Genomic DNA, 21,788 nt, shown 5'->3' with positions numbered 1-21,788 from the left:
TATAAGAAGAGAATAGGGGCATCTGGGTGGCTTAGTTGGCTGAGCATCTGACTCTTGATTTCGGCTCAGGTCATGATCCCAGGATCGTAAGATTGAACCCCGCATTGTGCTTCACACCGAGCGTGGAGCCTGCTTAAGAGCCTCTCTTTCTCCCTCTGCCCCTTCCCCTGCATGTGCTCTTTCTAAAAAAGAGGAGGAGGAGGAGGAGGAGGAGGAGGAATATAAAATGGCCCTTCCCACAAAGGCAGCATCCCATTGAAGAGAGAATGGAGCCTGGCTCTCTTGAAGGACACTGGCCTGATGACCTGCCCTGCTAACTGGCCCCGCACAGCTCCAGATTTTCCATTTCTGACTTTGGTAAAAGGCTCTGCCCTGCCCCAGGAGAGGTGGCTTACTGATGGATTCCTCACCTCCCAGACACTACCTCCTGGATCCTGGTTACACACCAGCTGGCTGAACGCCGGTGCTCAGCTCTACCTGCCTGGGCATGACATCTGTTACGCCGGGATAGCCTGACCTGGCAGAGTGGAGAAGTCTTCTTTATCCTTTCCAGCCTTGGCTCATGTTAGATCCTTTTGGCAGTCACACCACTCGCGACTCATGGTTGAGCAGACTAGCTTGTTTTCCCAGATGCTGCTGTGTGAGGCCATATTTCTCCCAAGCTGCACTGTGTCACTGACATTTGTCTCTCCTGGACTCCATCTTGTTGTAGTCAGCCTGTCAAATCACTTCGTCATGACTCCTCTCAGCAGAAAGCTGGGTTACTGGTCATTGTGGCTGATTCGTGATGGAGGAATAAGAGATAGAGGCACAGACTGGTAAGATGGAAAAGAAGCCAGGATGAATGCCCTGGCCAGCATGGGGTGGCATCTCAAATGTGGCCAGGCAAGTTCCCGGATGACAGCGCTTTGGAGGCCAGGGAGCTCTCCCCCAGGCCCTTGGGGGACGTGCCAGATTGCACCTTCTCTGCCCCATCTAATTGCACTTGTAGGTTAGGACAGCAGCCAGCTGGCTCTCCTCTGAATTTGGCTGCTACCTCTCTGGGATTCTACCCCTCAGAAAGTTTACCGACTGTCCCAAGTCTAACTTGTACTGCCTGTGAGGCTGGCATAGCTGTTGGAGTAAGGGATTTGGATGACCCGCAGTGTGCTGCCATCCCATCCTGCGGAGTCAGAAGATCAATGGGAGGGACCTGGGAATCTGCATTTTAACAAGCTCCCCAGGTGCTGGTCAACTAAAGTGAGAGGATTGAGGTGCTAAGGACTTTCCAGGCCCAGGGACCTTCAAATTGAGAAGTAGCCCCAAGCTAGGGATCCTGCAGCAGCTGCAAGAGCCTCCCAGGGAGAGAAGAGAACAGGAACAGGCTGAGGCAATCCCAGCAATGGCCAAGGGGGAAAGGCCGAGAAGCCCGACAGTCCCCAGGAGGGTCCCCTCATGCATGCTAATCTTGGCCCCACTCACCCACCTTGTCAAGATTCTGCCTCTTGGAAGATGAGCGTGCAGGGATGGAGCCCTGTGCTCTCTAGAGAGGAAGAACTACGCCGCCGACAGCTGGGTCTGAGCACTAGAGCCTGCTATAGTACACCCAGAGGTCGTCAAGTTTGGGTCCGAATATATTTGAGAATGGGGAAGTAGAGGAGAAGAAATCTGGCAGCAAGTCAGTTTGAAATAAGTCCTTTCCCTTGCTGTGACCTTTCTGTTACTTTTTAAAATATCAAGTAGGACAGGGGTGCCTGGGTGGCTTAGTCGGTTAAGCATCCGACTTTCGCTTAGGTCACGATCTCGCGGTTCGTGGGTTCGAGCCCCGCGTCGGGCTCTGTGCTGACTGCCAGCTCGGAGCCTGGAGCCTATTTCAGAGTCTGTGTCTCCCTCTCTCTCTGACCCTCCCCTGCTCACGCTGTCTCCTCTCTCTCCTAGAAATAAATTTTAAAAAATTTAAAAAAAATAAATAAATAAAATATCAAGTAGGACAAAGAGACTCACAGCGGGGGGGCCGGGGGGGAGGGGGGACGACACATATAATTGGTCCAGAAGGACACCTTGTTCTTTTCGCAGATTAACCCCTGGTGTCATGAACAAACAATGATTCTCTTTGGGTAAAATCATGTAACTAGCTTTGTTGATTCTGCTCATGAGACCACCATGTACTGGGACTTAAAATCCAAAGAGACTCTTCTGTGAGGATTCAAAAGGACAACAGTTTACTTTGGAAGGTTTTTCTACTGGACCCTTGTTTCTGTCTAGTGAACCCATTGTTCTTTCAGGATGTTGGGTAACACATACTTATACATATTTCAAAAACTTTAGGTTTCTAATAGATAGTATATTCACAGAGTACACAATTCAAATGGTAGAAAGTAGTACAAGTCCATATCCTACCTCCTCTCCTCTGTTACTAGCTGCTCACCTGCCTCTAACACCTCCATTTATCATTTCTGCTTTAATATTCATTTAAAAACGAACTGCACTTCTCCTACTGGAAAGATGGAGTAGATGTGCTTTTTCTCTATTGCTCCCAAAGGGTACAACTAAAACCCCCCGGTATTATGTAAAACAAGCGTAACAAGACTCTAGAAGATGGAGAGAACAAGAAAAACATGTAACAAACTCTCAAAACTCAGTAGTGAGGGGCAGGTGGCTAGCTGAATCAGAGGAGCATGTGACTCTTGATCTCGAGGTTGTGAGTTCAAGCCCCATGTTGGGTGTGGAGGTAACTTAAAAATAAAATCTTGGGGTGCCTGGGTGGTTCAGTCGGTTAAACACCGATCTCAGCTCAGGTCATGATTTCACAGTTCGTGGGTTTGAGCCCCACGTCGGGCTCTGTGCTGACAGCTCAGAGCCTGGAGCCTGTTTCAGATTCCTTGTCTCCCCCTCTCTCTCTCTCTCTCTCTCCCTGCCCTCCACCCCCTCCCCCAGCTTGTACTCTCACTCTCTGACTCTCAAAAATAAACANTCTCTCTCTCCTAGAAATAAATAAAAATATTTAAAAAACAAAAATAAACATTAAAAATTTTAATAAAAAAATAAATAAAATAAAATCTTAAAAAAATATATAGACAAAAGATGAAGAGACATCTTACCAAAGAACATATACAGATGGCAAATAAGTATATGAAAAGATGTTCAACATCATTAGCCATTTGAGAAATGCAAATTAGAACCACAGTGAGATTATCTTTACCCAGTCATCAGCATGGCTAAAATAATAAATGGTGACACCACCAAATGCTGGTGAGGATATGGAGAAACTAGATTGCTTCATCCATTGCTGCTGAGAATGTAGAATGCTTCAGCCACTCTGCAAAACAGTTTGAAGGTTTCTTAAAAACTAAACATGCAACTACCACATGACCCAGCAATTACTCTCCTGGGCAGTTACCCAAGAGAAAAACAGATTTGGACAAAAACTTGTACAGGAATGTTCATAGCAGCTTTATTTGTGATAACCCAAAATGGAAACAGCCCGGATGCTCTTTAATAGTTGAACCGTCAGGGGCACTTAGCTAGCTCAGTGGGTAGAGCATACAACTCTTGATCTCAGGGTCGTGATTTCCAGCCCCACATTGGGTGTGGAGCCTACTTAAAAAATCAAAAACACAAAAATAGTTGACTGGTTAAACAAACTGTGGTATACCCATGCCAACAATGTAGCCATAAAAAAAGAACAGATTATTGATACATGCAACAATCTGGATGAATCTCCAGTGAATTATGTTGAGTGAAAAAAGCAGTCCCAAAAGTTTATATGCTATGTGACTCCATTTATATAATATTCTTTCTTTTAATGTTTTATTTATTTCTGAGAAAGGGAGAGAGAGCATGAACAGGGGAGGGTCAGAGAGGGAGGGAGACAGAATCTGCAGCAGGCTCCAGGCTCTGAGCTGTCAGCACAGAGCCTGACACGGGGCTCAAACTCACGAACCATGAGATCATGACCTGAGTCGAAGTTGGACGCTTAACCCACTGAGCCACCCAGGCGCCCCTATAATATTCTTGAAATGATAAAATTATACAGATAGAGAACAGATTAGTGGTTAAAGAGGGTATGAGGTGGGCGAGAAGTGGGTGTGGCTATAAAAGGGTAACATGAGGGATCCTTGTGGTGATGGAAATGTTCTGTATTTTCCCTGTCTGTCAATATCCTGATTGTGATACTGTGCTATAGTTTTGCAAAATGTTACCATTGGGGGAAATTGAGTAAAGGGTTACAGGGCATCTCTGCGTTATTTCTTAACTGCCTGTGAATCTACAATTATTTCAAAAATAAAAGTTTAATTGAAAAGTAGCTATCAGGAAGGAAGCAGCATAAAACCTAAGGGTTAAGACCCTGAGTTTGCAGAAGGCTTTGTGGGCCAAGCTGTATCACTGGATGGATGATTCCACTCCTTACACGTGGCAAAAATGGCTACCGCAACTGCTGGCTTACTTTGTCCCAGCCTAGCAACCCTGGAGGATAGAGGTCCTCTTCCTCACTCTGCCAGCAGATTGTCCTCAGGGGCTGGGGTTGGTGAGCAGTGGGGTGCTCACTGGTACCTGAGGGTCCTCTGAGTTGCTTCTGCCCCGGGAACAGGTCCAGGTATGACCACAGCCTTTACTCATGGCTTCCTTCTCTCCTGCAGACGCATGCTGCTGCTTTACTCCGCCTCTCCTGTCCCTGTCAGCCGGCGCACTTACTCCGACAAGGTGAACCCGGTGAGTGGCAGCCCAGCTGAAAACCAGCCAGGAGGTCAGAGCCCTTCCCTTTGGGCCCCCCAGCCCCGGGCCACCCTCAGAGCAGGGCGTCTGTTCCTGAGACAGCTGGAGCCACTTTCTCACTCTCTTAACTGCCCCCTTTACCCCCATCAAAGGCAGTTAGGGGTTGAGTTTAGACTCTGGAATCTCTCATTCCTGGTTTCAGTTCTCACTCTGCCACTAACTACCTTGGGCATTTAGAAAATATCTGTTTCCTCATTTGCAACATGGTATAGTAATCCTACTTACTGTATGGAGTTACCGTGAGGATTAAATAAGAAAAATGTGTGCAGAGTGCCTTGCCTATGGTAAGCAATGATGCATGTACCGTAATGATGGGGATGGGGATGATGGGGGTTATGGGTGAGGAAACTGATGCCAGAAAGGTTAGTACCTGGTCTGATTCTGAGTCCAGGCATTTCCCACTCTACCATGGTGCTTCTCTAGATAGCCAAGACTGGCCCACTCGGGAAGCACTAATCGTTACTGCCCAGAGGAGATTTGGTCAGTAGGCTCGTAGGATCTTGGGTTCCTAATGTGAGGTATGACCTTCTAAAACAGGTTGGCAGCAAAGCTGTCCTGGTCACAGGCTGTGACTCGGGATTTGGGTTCTCCTTGGCCAAGCATCTGCATTCAAAAGGCTTCCTTGTGTTTGCTGGCTGCTTGATGAAGGTAAGAGATGGGTCATCTTTGTCACATTGTCCTTTACACACAGTTACTGTTTTGTAGGGCTTAAAAAATTGTAGTAAAATATGCATAACATAAAATTTACCGTCTTAACCATTTCTAAGTGTACTCTTCATTGGTATTGAATATACTCCCATTGTTGTACAGACATTACCCCCATCCATTCCCATAACACTTTTCATCTTGTAAAAACTGTAACTCTATACACAATGTACCCAATCACAGTAACTGTCCATTTCCCCCTCCCTTCACCCCTTGGCAATCATCATTACAATTTCTGTCTTTATTAATTTGGCTACTCTAAGTACCTCCTATCAGTGGACTTTTACAGTATTTGTCTTTTGGCAGTTGGCTTATTTCACCTGGCATAATGTCCTCAATGTTTGTCCACATTGTAGCATATTACAGAATATCTTTCCTTTTTAAGGCCGAATAAGATTCCATCGTATGTATAGGTCACGTTTCGCTTATCCATTCATCTGTCATTGGACGCTTGTGTTGCTTCCAAGTTTTAGCTATTGCGAACCGTGCTGCTATGAACATGGGTGTGCAGATGTCTCTCCGAGACCCTGCTTTCAATGCTTTTTGGTGTATACCCAGAAGTAGAATCGCTAGATCATATGCTAGTTCTATTTCTTTTTAAATGTTTATTGATTTTTGAGAGAGAGAGAGAGAGCAGGGGAGGGCCAGAGAGAGGAGAGAGAGAGAGAGAGAGGATCCACACTGGGCTGTGAGCTGAAAGCAGACAAACTCAAGGACCATGAGATCATGACCTGAGCCAAAGTCTGATGCTTAACTGACGGAGCCACACAAGCGCCCCATAGGGTGGTTCTATTTTTATTTGAGGTAGTTTTATTTTAAACTAACTGTTTTCCACAGTTGGCTGCACACTATTTTACATTGTCACCAATGGTGTACAAGGGTTCCAGTTTTTCCACAAGCCTCGCCAATATTTGTCTTCTGTTGTTGATGTTTTATAGTAGCCCCCTTAATGCTTGTAAGGTGGTATTTCACTGTAGTTTTGATTTTCATTTCCCTGATGATTGGTGACGTTGAGCACCTTTTCATGTGCTTATTGGCCATTCATTTATCTTCTTTGGAGAAATGTCTATTCAAGTCCTTTGTCCAGTTTTATACTGGGTCATTTGTTTTTTGTTGTTGTTGAATTTTAGGACTTAAAAATTCTAGATATTAATTCTTTATCATAATAAATAATTTGCAAAAATTGCTCCCATTCTGTGAGTTGCTTTTTTACTCCATGGGTAGTGTCTCTTAATATACAAGAATAAAAAACTTTTCTGAAGTCAATTTGCCAATTTTTTCTTTTGTTACCTGTGCCTTTGATGTCATATCCAAGAAATCTTAGCCAAATCCAAAGTTGTGATTCCTTTTCCTGTTTTCCTCAAAGCCTTTTACTTTGGTGGGGAGGTCTTACATTTAGACCTTTGATCCATTTTGAATTATTTTTTTTATTTGGTATTGGATAAAGATCCAACTTCTTTCTCTTGGATGTGCACTTCCAGTTTTCCAGCACTATTTGTTGAAAACACTGTTCTTTATTTTGTTGAATGGTCGTGGCAGCCTTGCAAACATCATTTGACCATATATGTGAAGGTTTATTTCTGGGCTTTTTCTTCTATTCCGTGGTTTCACGTGTCTGTCTTTATGCCAGTGCTAGACTGTTTGGACTAGTGTAGCTTTGTAGTAAGTTTTGACATTAATAAGTCTGTATCATCAAGATGGTTTTAGCTCCTTGGGGTCCCTTGAGACTTCATGTGAATTTTAAGTTGTGTTTTTCTGCAAAAAAAAAGGAATCATTAAGATTTTTACAGGCATTGGATTAAATCTGTAGGTTGCTTTCAGTAGTATCTACAATTTAACAATATGAAGTCTTCTGATCCATGAATGCGGGATGTGTTTCCATTTGGGTATCCCTTCTTTAGTTTCTTTCGGAAGTGTTTCACAGTTTTCATTATACAAATCTCTCACCTCCTTGGTTAAGTTAACTCCTAAGTATGTTGTTATTCTTTTTGATGCTGTTGTAAATGGAATTGTTTTTTATGATTTCCTTTTCAGATTGTCTGTTGTTTGTGTACAGAAATGCAACTAACTTTTGTGTGTTGACTTTGTATCCTGCTACTTTGCTGAATTCATTTATTAGTTCCAATAAGTTCTTCAGGGAACCTATAGGGTGTTCTCCGTATAAGATCATATTATCTAACAACATAGTTTTATTTCTTCCTTTCTGTTTTGGACGCCTTTCATTTCTTCAACAAACTCCAGAGTTCCAAAATAGTTATATCAGACAGATTCTGCCAGTACACTTGTCTGGGGGTGAGGTGGGGTGGAGATTCCTGGTGCTTCCTACTCTGCCATCTTCCCAGAATCCTTCAAGCTGAGGTATTTCATACCAGAACCACCCAGGACTTGGGCCAGAGTTTGTAGTTGTTTTTTAATTGCTTTCCTAACAGCTGGTTCATCTGTTGCTTAAAACAGCCCATACCTTTTCTATTCACTTCAGACTCCCTTGTTCTTCATAGTTTTGTTCATTCACTCATTTATTCATTCATTTGCCAAATGCCCATGATGTGCCTGATGCCTTGATAGGTGCTCTAGAGGAATATGACCTGGTCCCTGGGTCTGAGGAGCTCACTGTCCAGTGCTGGGGGAACAGCCATGCACAGACACAGCTGGAAGAGTTAGAGCAAGGAGCGTTCTCAGAGTTGTGCAAAGAGTGTTTCATGAGAGTGCATAGAAGGAAGGGATTGATTCTGGCATGACAGTGGAGGTGACATTTGCTCCGGGCTATGGAGACTGGATAACGCTGTTCCAGATAGAAACTGAGGATCCTTTAAAATTCCTCAAGTGGAATTTGGGGGCGTATTAAGGGAACATTGGGACATGAGGCTGCAAAAGTAATCAGGGCCAGTTCTCCCAATTTACAGAGTTGTGCAGCCTCATCACGATCCACTTGTAGAACGTTTCCGTCACTCAGAAATTTCCCTCTTGTCCATTGTCACTTAATTCCCACAACTGTCTCTAGTTCTAGATAGGACTGATTTCTGTCTCTTTTAGATTTGCCTTTTCTGGTCTGCTCATGTATGGAATTATACAGTGCATAGGCTTTTATGCCAGGCTTCTTTGACTCAGCATAATGTTTTTGAGGTTCTTCACGTTGTAGAATGTATCAGTAGTTTACTTCTTATTGCTGGACAGTATTCTATTATATGGATGTAGTACATTTAAAACAATTCACTAGTTGATGGATATTTGGGTGAGATGTTTGGATTCTTGGCCATTATGAATTATGCAGCTATAAACATTCATATATATCTATCTGTGCAGATATGTTTTTACCAGATTCCTTTTAACAGAATTTAGAACCCAACATCTGTGCTCTTTGTCTCTCTCAGTGGACAGAGCTAAAAGATGTAGAAATAGTCACACACTCATATACACACACATGCACACACTGTATATATTTATAACTATCTCCTATTGACATTTCCTGTAAATCTCTCTCTCTCTCTCTCTCTCTCTCTCTCACACACACACACACACACACATTCATCCACATGTAATTCATGAGGCTATACTGACCTTCTATTCCAGTTCAGCACATCATTCCTCCCTGCTTCCCTCATTTCATATTTTTTTTTATTTTTTAAGACTTTATTTTTTTTAATGTTTTTTATTTATTTCTAGGTGAGAGAGAGAGACAGCGTGAGCAGGGAAGGGTCAAAGAGAGAGGGAGACACAGACTCTGACACAGGCTCCAGGCTCTGAGCTGGCAGTCAGCACAGAGCCTGACGCAGGGCTCGAACCCACGAACTGTGAGATCATGACCTAGGCGAAAGTCGGACGCTTAACCGACTAAGCCACCCAGGCGCCCCAAGAGTTTATTTTTGAGAGAGAGAGAAAGACAGAGCAGGGGCAGACAGGGGAGGGGCAGAGAGAGAGGGAGACACAGTATCTGAAGCAGGCTCCAGGCTCCTAGCTGTCAGCACAGAGCCCCATGCAGGGCTCAAGCTCCTGGAGTGTGAGATCATGATCTGAGGCAAAGTTGGCTGTTTAACCAACTGAGCTACCCAGGTGCCTCCATATTTCTGTTTTCCTTTTCCCTCAGTTAGAGTCTTGATGCCCAACTATATCAATATATTTACTCATTTGGTTTATCCTATAATACACACACAATTGCTTCAGAATTATTACATTCATACCATTAGAAACACAAACCTACTAAGTTGTGTCAGCTCGGTTCTTCCAAGAGCAGGTGCCAACATAAAATCAGGTGTGCTAAGAGGTTGATTTGGGAAGTGCCTGTAATGGCTAAAGGGAAAGAGGGCAAGAAAAGGAAGGAAAATGCTTTAGACTGAGGTGCCATTCAGTGAAAAGCGTTGGGAAGGAAGGAGCGTGAGTAGGCAGAGTCTCTGACTGTGGTCCAATCCCAGAGTCTCATTTGGGATGATGAGTTGTCTCCAAACAAAGTTTACCAGGAATGGCTCAGTACTCCCGCCATGCTGGGCCACTGGCTGAGAGCAGCCCAGGCCAGCACGGCCGTGGCCATGACATTCATGTTGCAGCGGATCTGAAGATGAGGCAGCCAGAGACCTTCTGTCAACTGCTCCTGCAGCAGATTGTCCTGAAAGGAGGTCTACTGCAGTAGAACTTAAGATTTCTTTGAAGTGTTTTTATATATTAACTGAAGGTACAAAAAGCACTGTGTTTAAAAGTTACATGGACCAAAAAAAAGTTACTTGGACAGCATCCAAGAAAACAGTAATACAGAAACAATCAGAAATATAGCCAAAGATTTATCTATGAAGACTATAATCAAAGTACTATTTGTAATAGTAAAAACTTGGGAATAACCTAAATGACCAAAAACAGAGGAACCACAGACTAAATGATGGTAGAGTCATAATGGGAACTATCAGGCTTTTCACTATAAATGAATGAATGAATGTTACCTGGATTAAGTTTTTATTGTCTTCGTCATTATACTGTTAAATGCAGTTTGATTCATTTATTTGTTTGTATTTTGTTCCTTTCATTCTGGTTAATGTAATTTAATTTTGGAATATGGAAGGCTCTAATGTCAAATTATACTAAAAGGTACATTCAAAGTAGTGTTACCCTTCTAAGATGTCTAAGATAGGACATCTTTCCCACCCCATTCTCTCATTTTCCCCTTCCCACACAAATGTTTGCAACCTGAATGGACCTTTTTGAGCTTTAAAAACAAAAACTGGGGCACCTGGGTGGCTCAGTCGGTTAAGCGTTAGACTTTGGCTCAGGTCATGATCTCATGATTCGTGGGTTCGAGCCCCAAATCGGGCTCTGTGCTGACAGCTAGCTCAGAGCCTCGAGTCTGCTTCAGATTCTGTGTCTCCCTCTCTCTCTGACCCTCCCCTGCTCATGCTGCCTCTCTCTCTCAGAAATAAATAAAAAACATTAAAAAATAAAAACAAAAACCTTTTTAATATCTCAGAAATCACTCCATGTGAGTTCATAGAACTCTTCCTCACTTTTTATTTTAACAACATTGTAGTACTGCATTGTGTGGTTGGACCTTAGTTTACACCACCAATTTCCTATATATGAACATTTAGAAGATTTTGCAATTACAAAAAATGCCACAACAAATAACTTTGTGTATGTGTATTTTTGTATTGGAGGTTTATCTTCAGGGTAAATCCTTAGGAATGAGATTACCTTTATGTCAAGAGTTAATAAAATATGGGGCGCCTGGGTGGCTTAGTTGGTTAAGCGTCCGACTTTCGCTTAGGTCATGATCTCGCGGTTCGTGGGTTCGAGCCCCGCGTCGGGCTCTGTGCTGACTGCCAGCTCAGAGCCTGGAGCCTGTTTCAGTCTGTGACTCCCTCTCTCTCTGACCCTCCCCTGCTCACGCTCTCTCTCTCTCCTAGAAATAAATAAAACATTTAAAAAAAAAAAAGAGTTAATAAAATATGTCATCATTTTTAACGATATCTCTACATTTGTCATCATAGGCGCTGTATAATTTTACATTCCCACCAGTATGTATGAGAGTATCTGTTTCCACACAATTTAATGAACAGTGTACTTTAAGCTTTTTCTTTTTTTAATTTCTTTTATTTATTTTGTGAGAGAGAGAGCACAAGCAAGGGAGGGACAGAGAGAGAGAGGGATCCCGAACAGGCTCCTCACTGTCAGTGCAGAGCCCGACACGGGGCTCAAATCAGATCATGGCCTAAGCCAAAATCAAGAATTGGATGCTCAACCAACTGAGCCACCCAGGCACCCCCTGTACTTTAAGCTGTTGATTTTTGCCAATCTCATAGGTGAGAAATGTATCCCAGTACAGGTTTAATTTGCACTTCTTCTGTTGTGAGTTCTACCCCGGTCTTTAGAGGCATGAGTGACTCAGAAGTTGCCATAGAGCAACCTATACTCTCATTATTGACCAGAACTTAGTCACATGACCTTACCTGTTTGCTAGGGAGGCTGAGAAATGTAGTCCATATTCTGAAACAGTATGTACCCTGCTTAAAGTTCGGGGTTCTACCACTATAGAAGAAGGGGAGAATGAGCATTTAGGATAATTTGCTGTGTGTGCTCAGTAGATGAGATACTTTTCTTTATTTTGAAGGCAGTAAGAATCCAGAGTAGGAATTTTTTTATAGCAGGTTTAATATCTTTGAAAACAATACCTGTCCAATGTAAATGTTTCAGTAATATAAACAAACACAAATATAGCAGTAATTTGCATTGCCACAGTTTGAACATATTTCCAAATCAGAGAGGGTTTATTTGTCCTTTTAATTTTTCCTTCTTTTGAATTATGAAAGCGATACATACTTATAATAGGTTCAAACCAAACAGAAATGAATGATATAAAAAAGTGAAGTGTTCTTACATCAGTCTCTTGCCCCAGAGTAACTAATGTTAATGTATGTGTGCACCTTATTTGTGACTTTCGCTATTAAAATCAAAGCCCCAGTGAATTGTCTTACACATATCTTTGCATGCTTTTCATTAGTCATTCTTAGGAAAAATTTCTAGATGTGAAAATACTGGGTAGAAAGGTGTACAGGTTTAGGTTTCATTCAAATCTACCACACTGCCCCCCCCCCCCCAAACCATACCAGTGCCTGCTGCTGTGACAGTGCATGCAAAGACCTGTTTCAGGATGGATGTGGGGGCGATGGGTGGGGCATACTTGGAGCGGGGTTCTCCGCATAATGTGGACCTGCTTCAACAGGCCTTGACAGGAGCTGCGATGCCACAGAATGTTTTGTGTCTTTGAAGTTCCTACTCCATGTCTTATGCAGCTGTGCCATTATGGTGGCTTGCCCAGTGACACAGGGCCTGCACCCTGACTCCACGGCGCAGGGCAGAGGCTGCTGAGTGCTCAAGAGGAGCTTTTGAGAGAGAGTCAGGGCCTTGGAGTCTAGTCCCGTATCAGCCACAAGCCCGGGACTAGGCACTTCCCCTCCCCGAGTCCTTTACTTGTAATAAGGGGGTTGGACTGGGCGCTCTTATTCCTTAAACTCCCACGGCAGTGATTCTGATATAGTGACTGGTATTTTCTTCAAAATTCCAGACAAGGTCACTGCCAGATTATGTCTGTTGGTGTTACTTCTTTGACTATTTTGATGTCATGGTCTGTCTTGTCTGGTCAAAAGCTAGAGGAGGCAGAAGCTATTAGGGGTTTGAATTAGTTATGCACAGTGGAAAGCAGTCAGAGCTACCAGAGACCAGGGATAAAGTGCTGTAGGAGTTGAAAACAGGAGCTCAGTCTTCCAGTCTGCTTCTGGGATGTTAAACCACGTGGTGGATTCTGACGAGGTCTGTGCCCAAATACTCCACATCCTCTTATCTCAGTCCATGGGCCCAACTCAAGGACTTGGCTCCAGCAGATGTCTCTCCTCTCCTACATCATTAGCTCCTCCCTCTCTCCTGAATCATTTGGGCGCATGTGCATGCAGGCACGCACGGGCGTGCACACACACACACTGACACAACCCCATATCCTGTGTATGCTAGCTACTACCTTATTTCTCTGCACCCCCAGATGGTGGTTGATAGTAGATATTTTCACCTATTTACTTCCCATTTTCTTTCCAACCCATCTTAGATTGGGCTTTGGGCCAATCTGTTTATTTGTTCTTTCATCCACTAAGTATTGATTATCTACCGTGAGCTAACAATATTCTCCTTTTGAGATACAGCATATACCAATTCAGGGAGGGTAAGCTCCTTTGTGGAGCTTATGTGAGGAGAGATGCACAGGGAGATAGCTAAGACAAATATGAAAATTGCTTTTCTATGGCATGTTGAAGCTGTGGAGAAAAATACATCAGGAAAAGAAGAAGGAGGGCGAATTTGGTGGAGGGGGTGTTGAGTTTGAAGGGGGAAGAAAGACCTTACCAAAAAAGTGACATTGGAAGGAGGTCAGGGGTAAGGAAGCAAGTCTTGCAGATCCCAGGGGGAAGAGAGGACGGCCAAGCCAAAGTCCCAGGCAGGGCGTGTGCCTGTGTGTGTCAGACAAGAGCAGGAAGCCTTGGCTGCAGTGGGGGAGGGCGGGGGAAGGGGTGCGAGGTGAAAATGGAATTGGGGGGGGTGGATCTGGTATCAGAGAAGGGACAGATTGCCTCTCTCTGGGTGCAAGAGAAGGCTTGATAGGCCAATGTGGCATCTCATTGCCATTTGGAAGGACAAATAGGAGTTCCCTGTGATGGATGCAGTTAGCAGACTTAGACACTGTCAGGAGTTTGAGGCAGGTGAAGCCCAGAGCCTCATGGAGGGAGAGGAGAACAGCAGGGAAGAAAGCAGGGCTGGACCAGGAAGGGCCTTGGATGCCTCTGAACAGCTTTTATGAAGGACGCCAGTAGCCCCCATTTTGCTGGATCCACTGGGCACTTCTCAGTCTTCTCATACTCAACCCATCAGCAACTTTGACCCAACCAACCACTCTTGTCTGTTACACGTTGTTTCTTGCCTTATGGACACCTGCTCTCTTGGTTTTTCTTCCCTTTCCCTTGCTAGCTGCTCTTGCTACTCATCCTGTGGTTGCTACAATGCCCCAGACTTGCTCCTCTTCAGTGTTTCTAATACATGTGTTAGAAGCTTCCATTTAACATGCTGAGTGTCCTCACTCCTGCCTTGAGCTGCTAGATCACCTACCAGGACACGCCGGGGGTCTGTGAAACCTTTCTGCCAGGATTATTCCATCACCTGCCTCAGTCTGGTGGTATGTGGAGGTGGAAGAGGTTGAGAGGTTGGACAGAGTTGTTAATGTGCTGCGATATTTTCCTTCTGGTCTCAAGTAAAATGAGGTGGACTCCAAGAAAACTGCTTGGAGACACAGACTCTCAACCATGAAGAACAAACTGATGGCTACCAGAGGTGGGGATGGGGGAAACAGGTGATGGGGATCAAGGAGGGCACGTGTGACGAGCAGCAGGTGATGTATGCAAGTGGTGAATCACTGTATTCACTTGAAACTAATCACTTGAATCACTTGAAACTAATAGAACATTGGATGTTAACTAATTGGAATTAAAATAAAAACATAGAAGTGGGGCGCCTGGGTGGCTCAGTCAGTTGAGTGCCCAACTTTGGCTCAGGTCATGGTCTCACGGTTCGTGAGTTCACGCCCTGCATTGGGCACAGAGCCTGCTTTGGATCCTCTGTCTCCCCTTCTCTCGGCTCCTTCCTGGCTCACGGTCTTTCAAAAATAAACATTAAAAAAACAACAACAACAAACTTAAAAGCTACCTGGAGAGCTTACCATTTATGCCCTGGAGCCTGAGGCCATAGAACGGTATCTTATTATTTATCAGGTCTAGAGGCCCATAATGAGGCCAGAGTGGCTCATCTGGAAGCAGAGTAAAGAAAGCTGAACCAGGAAAGGGCCATCCTACTGCCTGGAAAGAAACTCTTGCCTGGACCCGGTGTGGACAAGGGGGAGGGCTCCCCCGAGTCATCATAAGGGTGCCCATCCAGTGAGACTCCTAGGAGCACCTATGGTGGCCCCAGCCAAAGGGCTGCCTCACTGACGCCCAGGCTGAGGGAGAAGAGGCCCGGCTGGAGGAGCCAGCAGCACCGCAGGTGTCCAGGGGAGGGGTCCCTGCAGAACCCACAAATTACCCCAAGAAGGGAGGGCCAGCTCTCGTGCACCCGCTGTCTCAGGGCACGGACAGCAGATGCCCAGGAGTACCGGCCTCCGAAGACTACAGTCTTGCCACCTAATTTGCCAGCCCCTGGATCCAACCCTGGAAGGGTCAGAGATTAAGGAACAGGTGCGGAGGCACTAGAAAATAGGGAGAAAGACTATCTTCACCCGTACCTGGCATCCCAGGGGCTTCCCACACTCCCTCAGGCCTGGGTCAGGGCAGGCTTTAAATTGAATACAAGTTCGGAGGGTTTGAGTCTTCAGGCCAGGCTGGGAGCCCTAAGTCACACAAACAGGCTGTCTATTATCTGAGAGTGTGTGGAATAGCTACAAGAATTGCCTGAGATTTCACCCAGGGGTAGAAAAGAGAGCTTACAGATGAGATTTAAAGGGATAGTGAAAGGGACACCTGGGTGGCTCAGTCGGTTAAGTGTCCAACTGTGGATCAGGTCATGATCTCACGGTTTGTGAGTTCAAGTCCCGTGTTGGGCTCTGTGCTGACAGCTCAGTGCCCGGAGCCTGCTTCAGATTCTGTGTGTGTCTCTCTCTGCTCCTCTCCTGCTCACGTTCTCTCTCTCTCTGTGTCTCAAAAATAAATAAATGTTAAAAGTAAATAAATAAAGGGATAGTGAAAGAAGTGGGTTCATCAGTAAAGCAGGTACGTAGGCACCAGCACCGCAGGACTGAGCGCTTGCCCCTGAGCAACAGGACAGAAACCCTGGAGCCAGGGAGGCGGTGCAGCGCAGGCAGTGTGGCCCTGGACTAGGACAGGTGGATCTGGAAGGGGACCGGCGGCCCTGGTCTGCAGCCATTGGGCTGAGAGTGGTCGGGACACTTTCCTCCGAACAGCAGGAGGCAAACTGACGGTCTGTGTCCCTGCTGACGTGGCTGTCAGGAGCAGGGTGTGGGGCTCCTCAGGGTGATGAGGACCCCTGGGAACACCTGTCAGCTGCAGGTCGGAGGTGGGTTTCTCTCCGGGGGTCCCGAATGCGGAGCCTGAAGCTGTGAGCAGTGATGTTCTCCTGCGGTTTCCTCTGAGGGAAGGCTCTTAGCTGCTCTGCTGCCAGGCTGAGTTCACGTGGGCCCCCTGACACGGGTGAGGAGCCTCCCCTGGGGACTTCAGAGACCTTGGCTCAGTGCTGGCTAGAGGCTCACGGAGAGAGGCCTGGTGTGGGGTCCCAGAGCTGCTGAAAGGTGGCCGCAGGGTTAAAGTCCGGGAAGGAGACAGGATGCTCGGGGGCCTTTCCTGGTGGAAGTAGGCATCGGCACCCCGTGGACACACTCAGGCCACTCGGGCTCTGCTCCGAGGGGCATTCGAGGAAGTGCAGTACAAAGACTGCATTAACCCAAGATACATGTTTTCTGGTGCCTGTGTGCTGTCCGCGGAAGAGAGGGGTGTCTGGGCACCAGCCCTGCCCACCTCCGGACCTGGAGATGGCGCGCTCCCAGGGAGTTCTCTGCTGGTGGACCCTGTGTGGGCACGGCCGCAGAAGCTCTGCCTGTAGATGGAACCCCTGCTGTGTTGTCTGGGGAGGGCCACACATGTTTCGTCTCTCAGGGGAGGCTCCCTGCAGAGGCTAACTGTTCCGGGGTTTAGGGGGTCTTAGCGGGGGGACCAGCCTGACCTCCTGTCTGCTGCCTGGGTTTTCTCCGCACCGCGTTCCGCCCCGTGACCTCCACCCTCGCTGTGTGCGCTCCTCCTGGGCAGTCCACACCATCCGTACACTGTGCAAGTCACTCCTCGTTTTGGGCTGAATTTGGCTTCCTGGCCCTGCCTCTGTTTTGTGGGCTGCGTGGGACGAGCCTCTCCCTCGCTGTCCGTTCTCCCCGAGTCTGTCTCCGGAGTGACGGTCTCCAGCACCTTTGGGCCCATTGCGCCTTTCTCTCCCCTGACCTGTGTGATGCAGCCCGTCCGGTCCTGGGGTTAGAGTCCTCCCGCTTCCGACCACGTGACGAGGCTCAGCCTAATTTGTAGAGAACTTTTACATGCTGGCCTCCTTGGGCTTCCTACCCTTGCCCTTGCCGGGGCTGTTTGCTTCAGTCCCGCCTGCAGCTGAGGCAAGCCCTTGGCTGGGAGTACGGGTATCTCCCTCATGTCCACAGCTGGCAGCTCCTGGAGCCCGCTTACAGGATGCGTTGCCGTTCCATGCGCCACTGAGGAAGTCACTGTCAATTAAACTGTAACTGACAGTGTTTGACTTTCACATCATTGTAGCTCATCCCTACGGTGGGAAAATGTGGATTATAGAATAGATGAAATATGGTAATACAACCTGCCTCATGATGTGAGGGCTAATGAGAAATGCACATCAAGGGCTTAGCACAGTGGGAAGCACGGTAAACACTCAGTAGATGATGCCTGCTTTTATCCACACCCTCCAGCAGCTCACCACTGCCCCCAAGAAGACCCCCGCCCACCTCCCCAGCCGCATGTGCAGCCATTTCCCGATGCCTTTCCTCTGCCTGAAATGTCCCATTCCCAGGGCCCCTCTAGTTCATGGCCTCAGCTGTCACTGCTCTTGAAAGGCCTTCCCTGTTCGTCCCACCTTCTGTGCAGCCTCTCACCTCCTGCAAGGTGTCATGCAGCAAGTACTGCCCATGTTGTTTGCTGATGCATCTGCTCCCTTCCATACAGTGTACCTCTTTGAGGGCTGAGTTATTTATTTTTGCATCTCCAGTCAGTTCTTAGCACAGGGCTAGAAAGTGATGGAGTCCTAAGAAATGTTTGCTTTCTCATGTTTAATAATACCTGGATTTGCATAGCGCTTTATAGCTTAACAGGTTTTTAATAAAGATGATGTCCTCATTCCATTAACCCGAGCAGATCAGGACAGGTGGCAATGTCCTTATTTCTAAGCTGGAAAAACTGGGCACCTGTTAAGGAATGCACCGGAGCACCTGAGCCTGGGAGTGACCGAACTGGAATTAGAGCCCTCTCTGGCCTCTAACCATCTTGGTGGTGACAGACCCTTGGCTTAGGACAGAGGTGACAAACTGGCAGCCCACTGGTCACATGTGGCCTGTGGATGTGCTTTGGCCTACACAGTTTTGTTTTTTTTTAATGTAAGTTGTCAACACTTAAAATATTAGGAAATCTGGGGCAGCTGGGTGGCTCAGTCGGTTAAGCATCTGACTCTTAGTGTCGGCCTAGGTCATGAGCTCATGGTTCGTGGGACTGTGGAATTGAGCCCCATGTCAGGCTGTGCACTGACAGTGAGGAGCATGCTTGGGATCCTCTCTCCCTTTCTCTCTGCCCCTCCCCCATGCATGCACATGCCCTCGCTTGTGCTCTCTCACTCTCAAAATAAACAAACTAAAAAATTAGGAAATCCTAATTATTGGCTTAAAATCTGAGCATCTGGCCACTCTGGGTTACATGCATTACCACGGGCATGCAGCTGTCAGAGGTGGAGAGGGACGCACACACTTCATTCCCGAATCCCTACCTTCCCCGTTGTCTGATACCCACATGCCTGGCCCTGGCAGGTACTGAGTCTGCAAGCTTTGCTTAGAGAAAGACTCCTGCCAGTGAGGCCCTGGGGGCTTGAGCTAGGACATTGGGTTTGACTTGATTTGTCATCAGTACTAGGGTTGACTAGAACCACCTGCTGGCTGAGCAGCCCCGGTAGGTGTCCAGAGACTACTTCCTGAGGTTATTAGTAAGCCCAGGCTTTGGCAGGGCCTTGGCCCTGGTCCTCATCCTGGAGGCAGAGTGGGAAGGAAGTTGTTGAAGCAGCTCCTCTCTCCTCCCCAGGACAAAGGAAATGATGGGGTCAAGGAGCTGGACAGCTTGAAGAGCGATCGACTGAGAACAGTTCAGCTCAATGTCTGCAAAAGCGAGGAAGTGGACAAAGCAGTGGAGATCGTCCGCTCGGGCCTAGAGGACCCTGAAAAAGGTAAGGGGCCCCATGGGGCAGCAGGGTTAGTGCACGAGCCGTTCCAAGGGCACCTTTCCTAAAAACTACGCCCCGTTTGCTGGTGTCCTGCCAAAAGCCTGCTTTCTCTGTTGTTTCAGCTCTTCCTCTTGCACAGTACGAGGAAGTGGGTTAAATGAAACACACGCCGGCAATAGGGCAATGTGAAATAAAGCCAGAGGTGGTTTAAGAATCTCTAGGAGTGACGAATGGATGAGCGCTAGTTCAGGTCAGTTCAGACAGTGCTCATTAGATGCCCACTCTGGGCCTGGTGCCAGGCCAAGTGCTGGGGACACAGACATGGCCAAGACACGGCCCCTGTTCCCATGGACCTCACACTTTACTGAGGGGCCAAGCCTGATGATTTGCACATCCCCTGTCAGGGAGCAGCACACCACAGAGGGACACAGCCCAGTCTCGGAAGGGGTGGGGAGCTGGTTGTTGAAAGCAGGTTGTGGTAGAGCACAGGGAGGGCGTTCGAGGAGGAGGAGGGGAGAGCATGAACGATGGTGGGAAGCACACGGCGTGTGCTGGGGGACAAGTCAGGGAACAAGTCTGGTGGAGGCGGGAGCAGCAAATGGGGTTGAGGAGGGAGGTCGTCCAGGGCCTGGGGTCCAGGCAAGGGAGCGTGGTCACTCTCTTGAGGCCCGTGGGAGCCACTGAAGGGGGTTTTCTGAGGGGAATGCCCTGGTCAGTCCGGGGACTGTGGTGGCAGTGTGGAGGGTGGATTTAAAGGGAGAGCATGAGTGCAGGAGTGCCGAACAGGGCAGTGGGTGTTGGGAACAAGGCGGGATCGGATTGGGGAAGGCCCAGCTGGCTGGACCTGGTGACGGATGCACTCCCCCACTGGAGGAGCGGGTTGAGGGATGGGGAGTGCCCGTGGGATGCCCCGGGGGCAATGTCCAGGTGGAGACCCAGATGTCCAGGGTTGGAGGTGAGGCTGGAGTAGGGGAGGTACACAGAGGGGCTCCTGGGAACATAAGCAGTCGAGGACGGAGAAGGGGAGAGGCAGCTGGCAGAGAGGATGGGTACTGTGCCCCGGAAGCTGAATGACCAAAACGTCTGAGGGCCAGTAGCTAACAGGGTCACAGGAGGCAGAAGGTCCCTGTAACATAAGGACTTAGGTGTCCTCCCAGTTCGGCTCTTGAAGGACCCGGGTGGGAGGAGACACCATTCATGCAGTCCACGGCCGTGATGGTGCTGCGTTCTGGGCTACCTGCTTCGTCTAAGACCTTTACCTTTGAGCTTCCTGGCAGACCAAGCAGAAAGGGTATGCCTCATTCAGTTCTCTGCTTTCCCACAGAATGAGGTGGGGGCAGCTCTCCTGAATGGTGACTTCAGGCACTAGTAGAGAGGAGGGAAGGGCACAGGGCCTGTGCTGGGCTCTGTTGAGCTCGTTTGTCAGGCAGGCAGAGATGCCGTCAGCAGCCAGCAGCTGCCTCAGCAACTCCTGTGCTGTGTGGCTCTCAGAGAAGCTGCTGCCAGCCTGTCGCTGATGTGTCACCTTGTCAGTGCTGCACCCACCCCAAAGCAGGCCATTCCCAGGTCCCTCCACTTTCTGAGGAGAGGCCTGTGACTTCCCTAACTCACTGAACGTCTGTTTAATAATTAGCAGCCAAAGCCAGGGCTCCTGTCCCATTAAGAAGACGCAGGATATGGGTCCCACCGGGATGAGTACCAGCTCGGGAGGTAGAGCCTGCCTCACCCCTCCCTGGTGGTACATCCTCCTAGCGCCCCCCCCTTCCCTCACTGCCAGGATGCTGCCTTCATGAACGACTGGGCGGGGAAAACAGCTGCAGCCTTAAAGGTGCTTCATTGCAGCCCGAGGGTTGGTGGAGATTTAAAATGCCCGCGGATAGAAATTGTCACTGTAGACCTGAGCACAGAGTGGGGCTGCGCCGGAGCTGGGGGCTGCCCAGGACCCTGGGCCTTGTCCCTCACCGCAGGGCAGGACGATTTCAGTTCCCAGCAGTGGTCTGGCCAGCTAGCCTCACAGGCAAGGCCGGGTAGACCCAGAGCCACAAAGGGGAGGCACTCAACCCCTCTGCCCTTGGATTGAGCGCAGACCCTAGAATCACCCCCATGCATAACTTTCCCCTACTGCATTTTTTCCACATGATGCATTTCAGTGAGGGTTGATAAACCACACCATGACCTTCCTTAACCAATACTGCATTTTCTGGAAAAAGATTTGGATTTTTAGGTCGGAAATAAGTAATAAATCTGTCAGACATGTGTTGTCCAGGTCTCTCTTTCTCTCTTTCCCTACTTCTCCCTCCACCTCCCTTCCTTTCCTG

At 47.6% G+C, this 21,788-nt stretch overlaps 1 protein-coding gene across 2 annotated transcripts in view; it reads left to right on the top strand.

Annotated features, from left to right (window-relative positions):
- The window catches only part of BDH1 (3-hydroxybutyrate dehydrogenase 1), a 37,152-nt gene that overhangs the window by 9,637 nt on the left and 5,727 nt on the right, over positions 1-21,788 (top strand). For both annotated transcript variants that reach the window (XM_077754346.1, XM_077754347.1), the window contains exons 3-5: positions 4,620-4,692; positions 5,293-5,403; positions 19,332-19,473. In XM_077754346.1, the coding sequence (XP_077610472.1) occupies positions 4,620-4,692; positions 5,293-5,403; positions 19,332-19,473 (326 nt within the window). The remainder of the gene's footprint in view (positions 1-4,619; positions 4,693-5,292; positions 5,404-19,331; positions 19,474-21,788) is intronic.

This window comes from Crocuta crocuta, unplaced genomic scaffold, assembly GCF_008692635.1.
Source record: "Crocuta crocuta isolate KB4526 unplaced genomic scaffold, BGI_CrCroc_1.0 scaffold70, whole genome shotgun sequence".
In the NCBI taxonomy this organism is placed as follows: Eukaryota; Metazoa; Chordata; class Mammalia; order Carnivora; family Hyaenidae; genus Crocuta; species Crocuta crocuta.
Note: the sequence above shows the minus strand (reverse complement) of the source record. Positions and strands in the feature narration are given on the sequence as shown.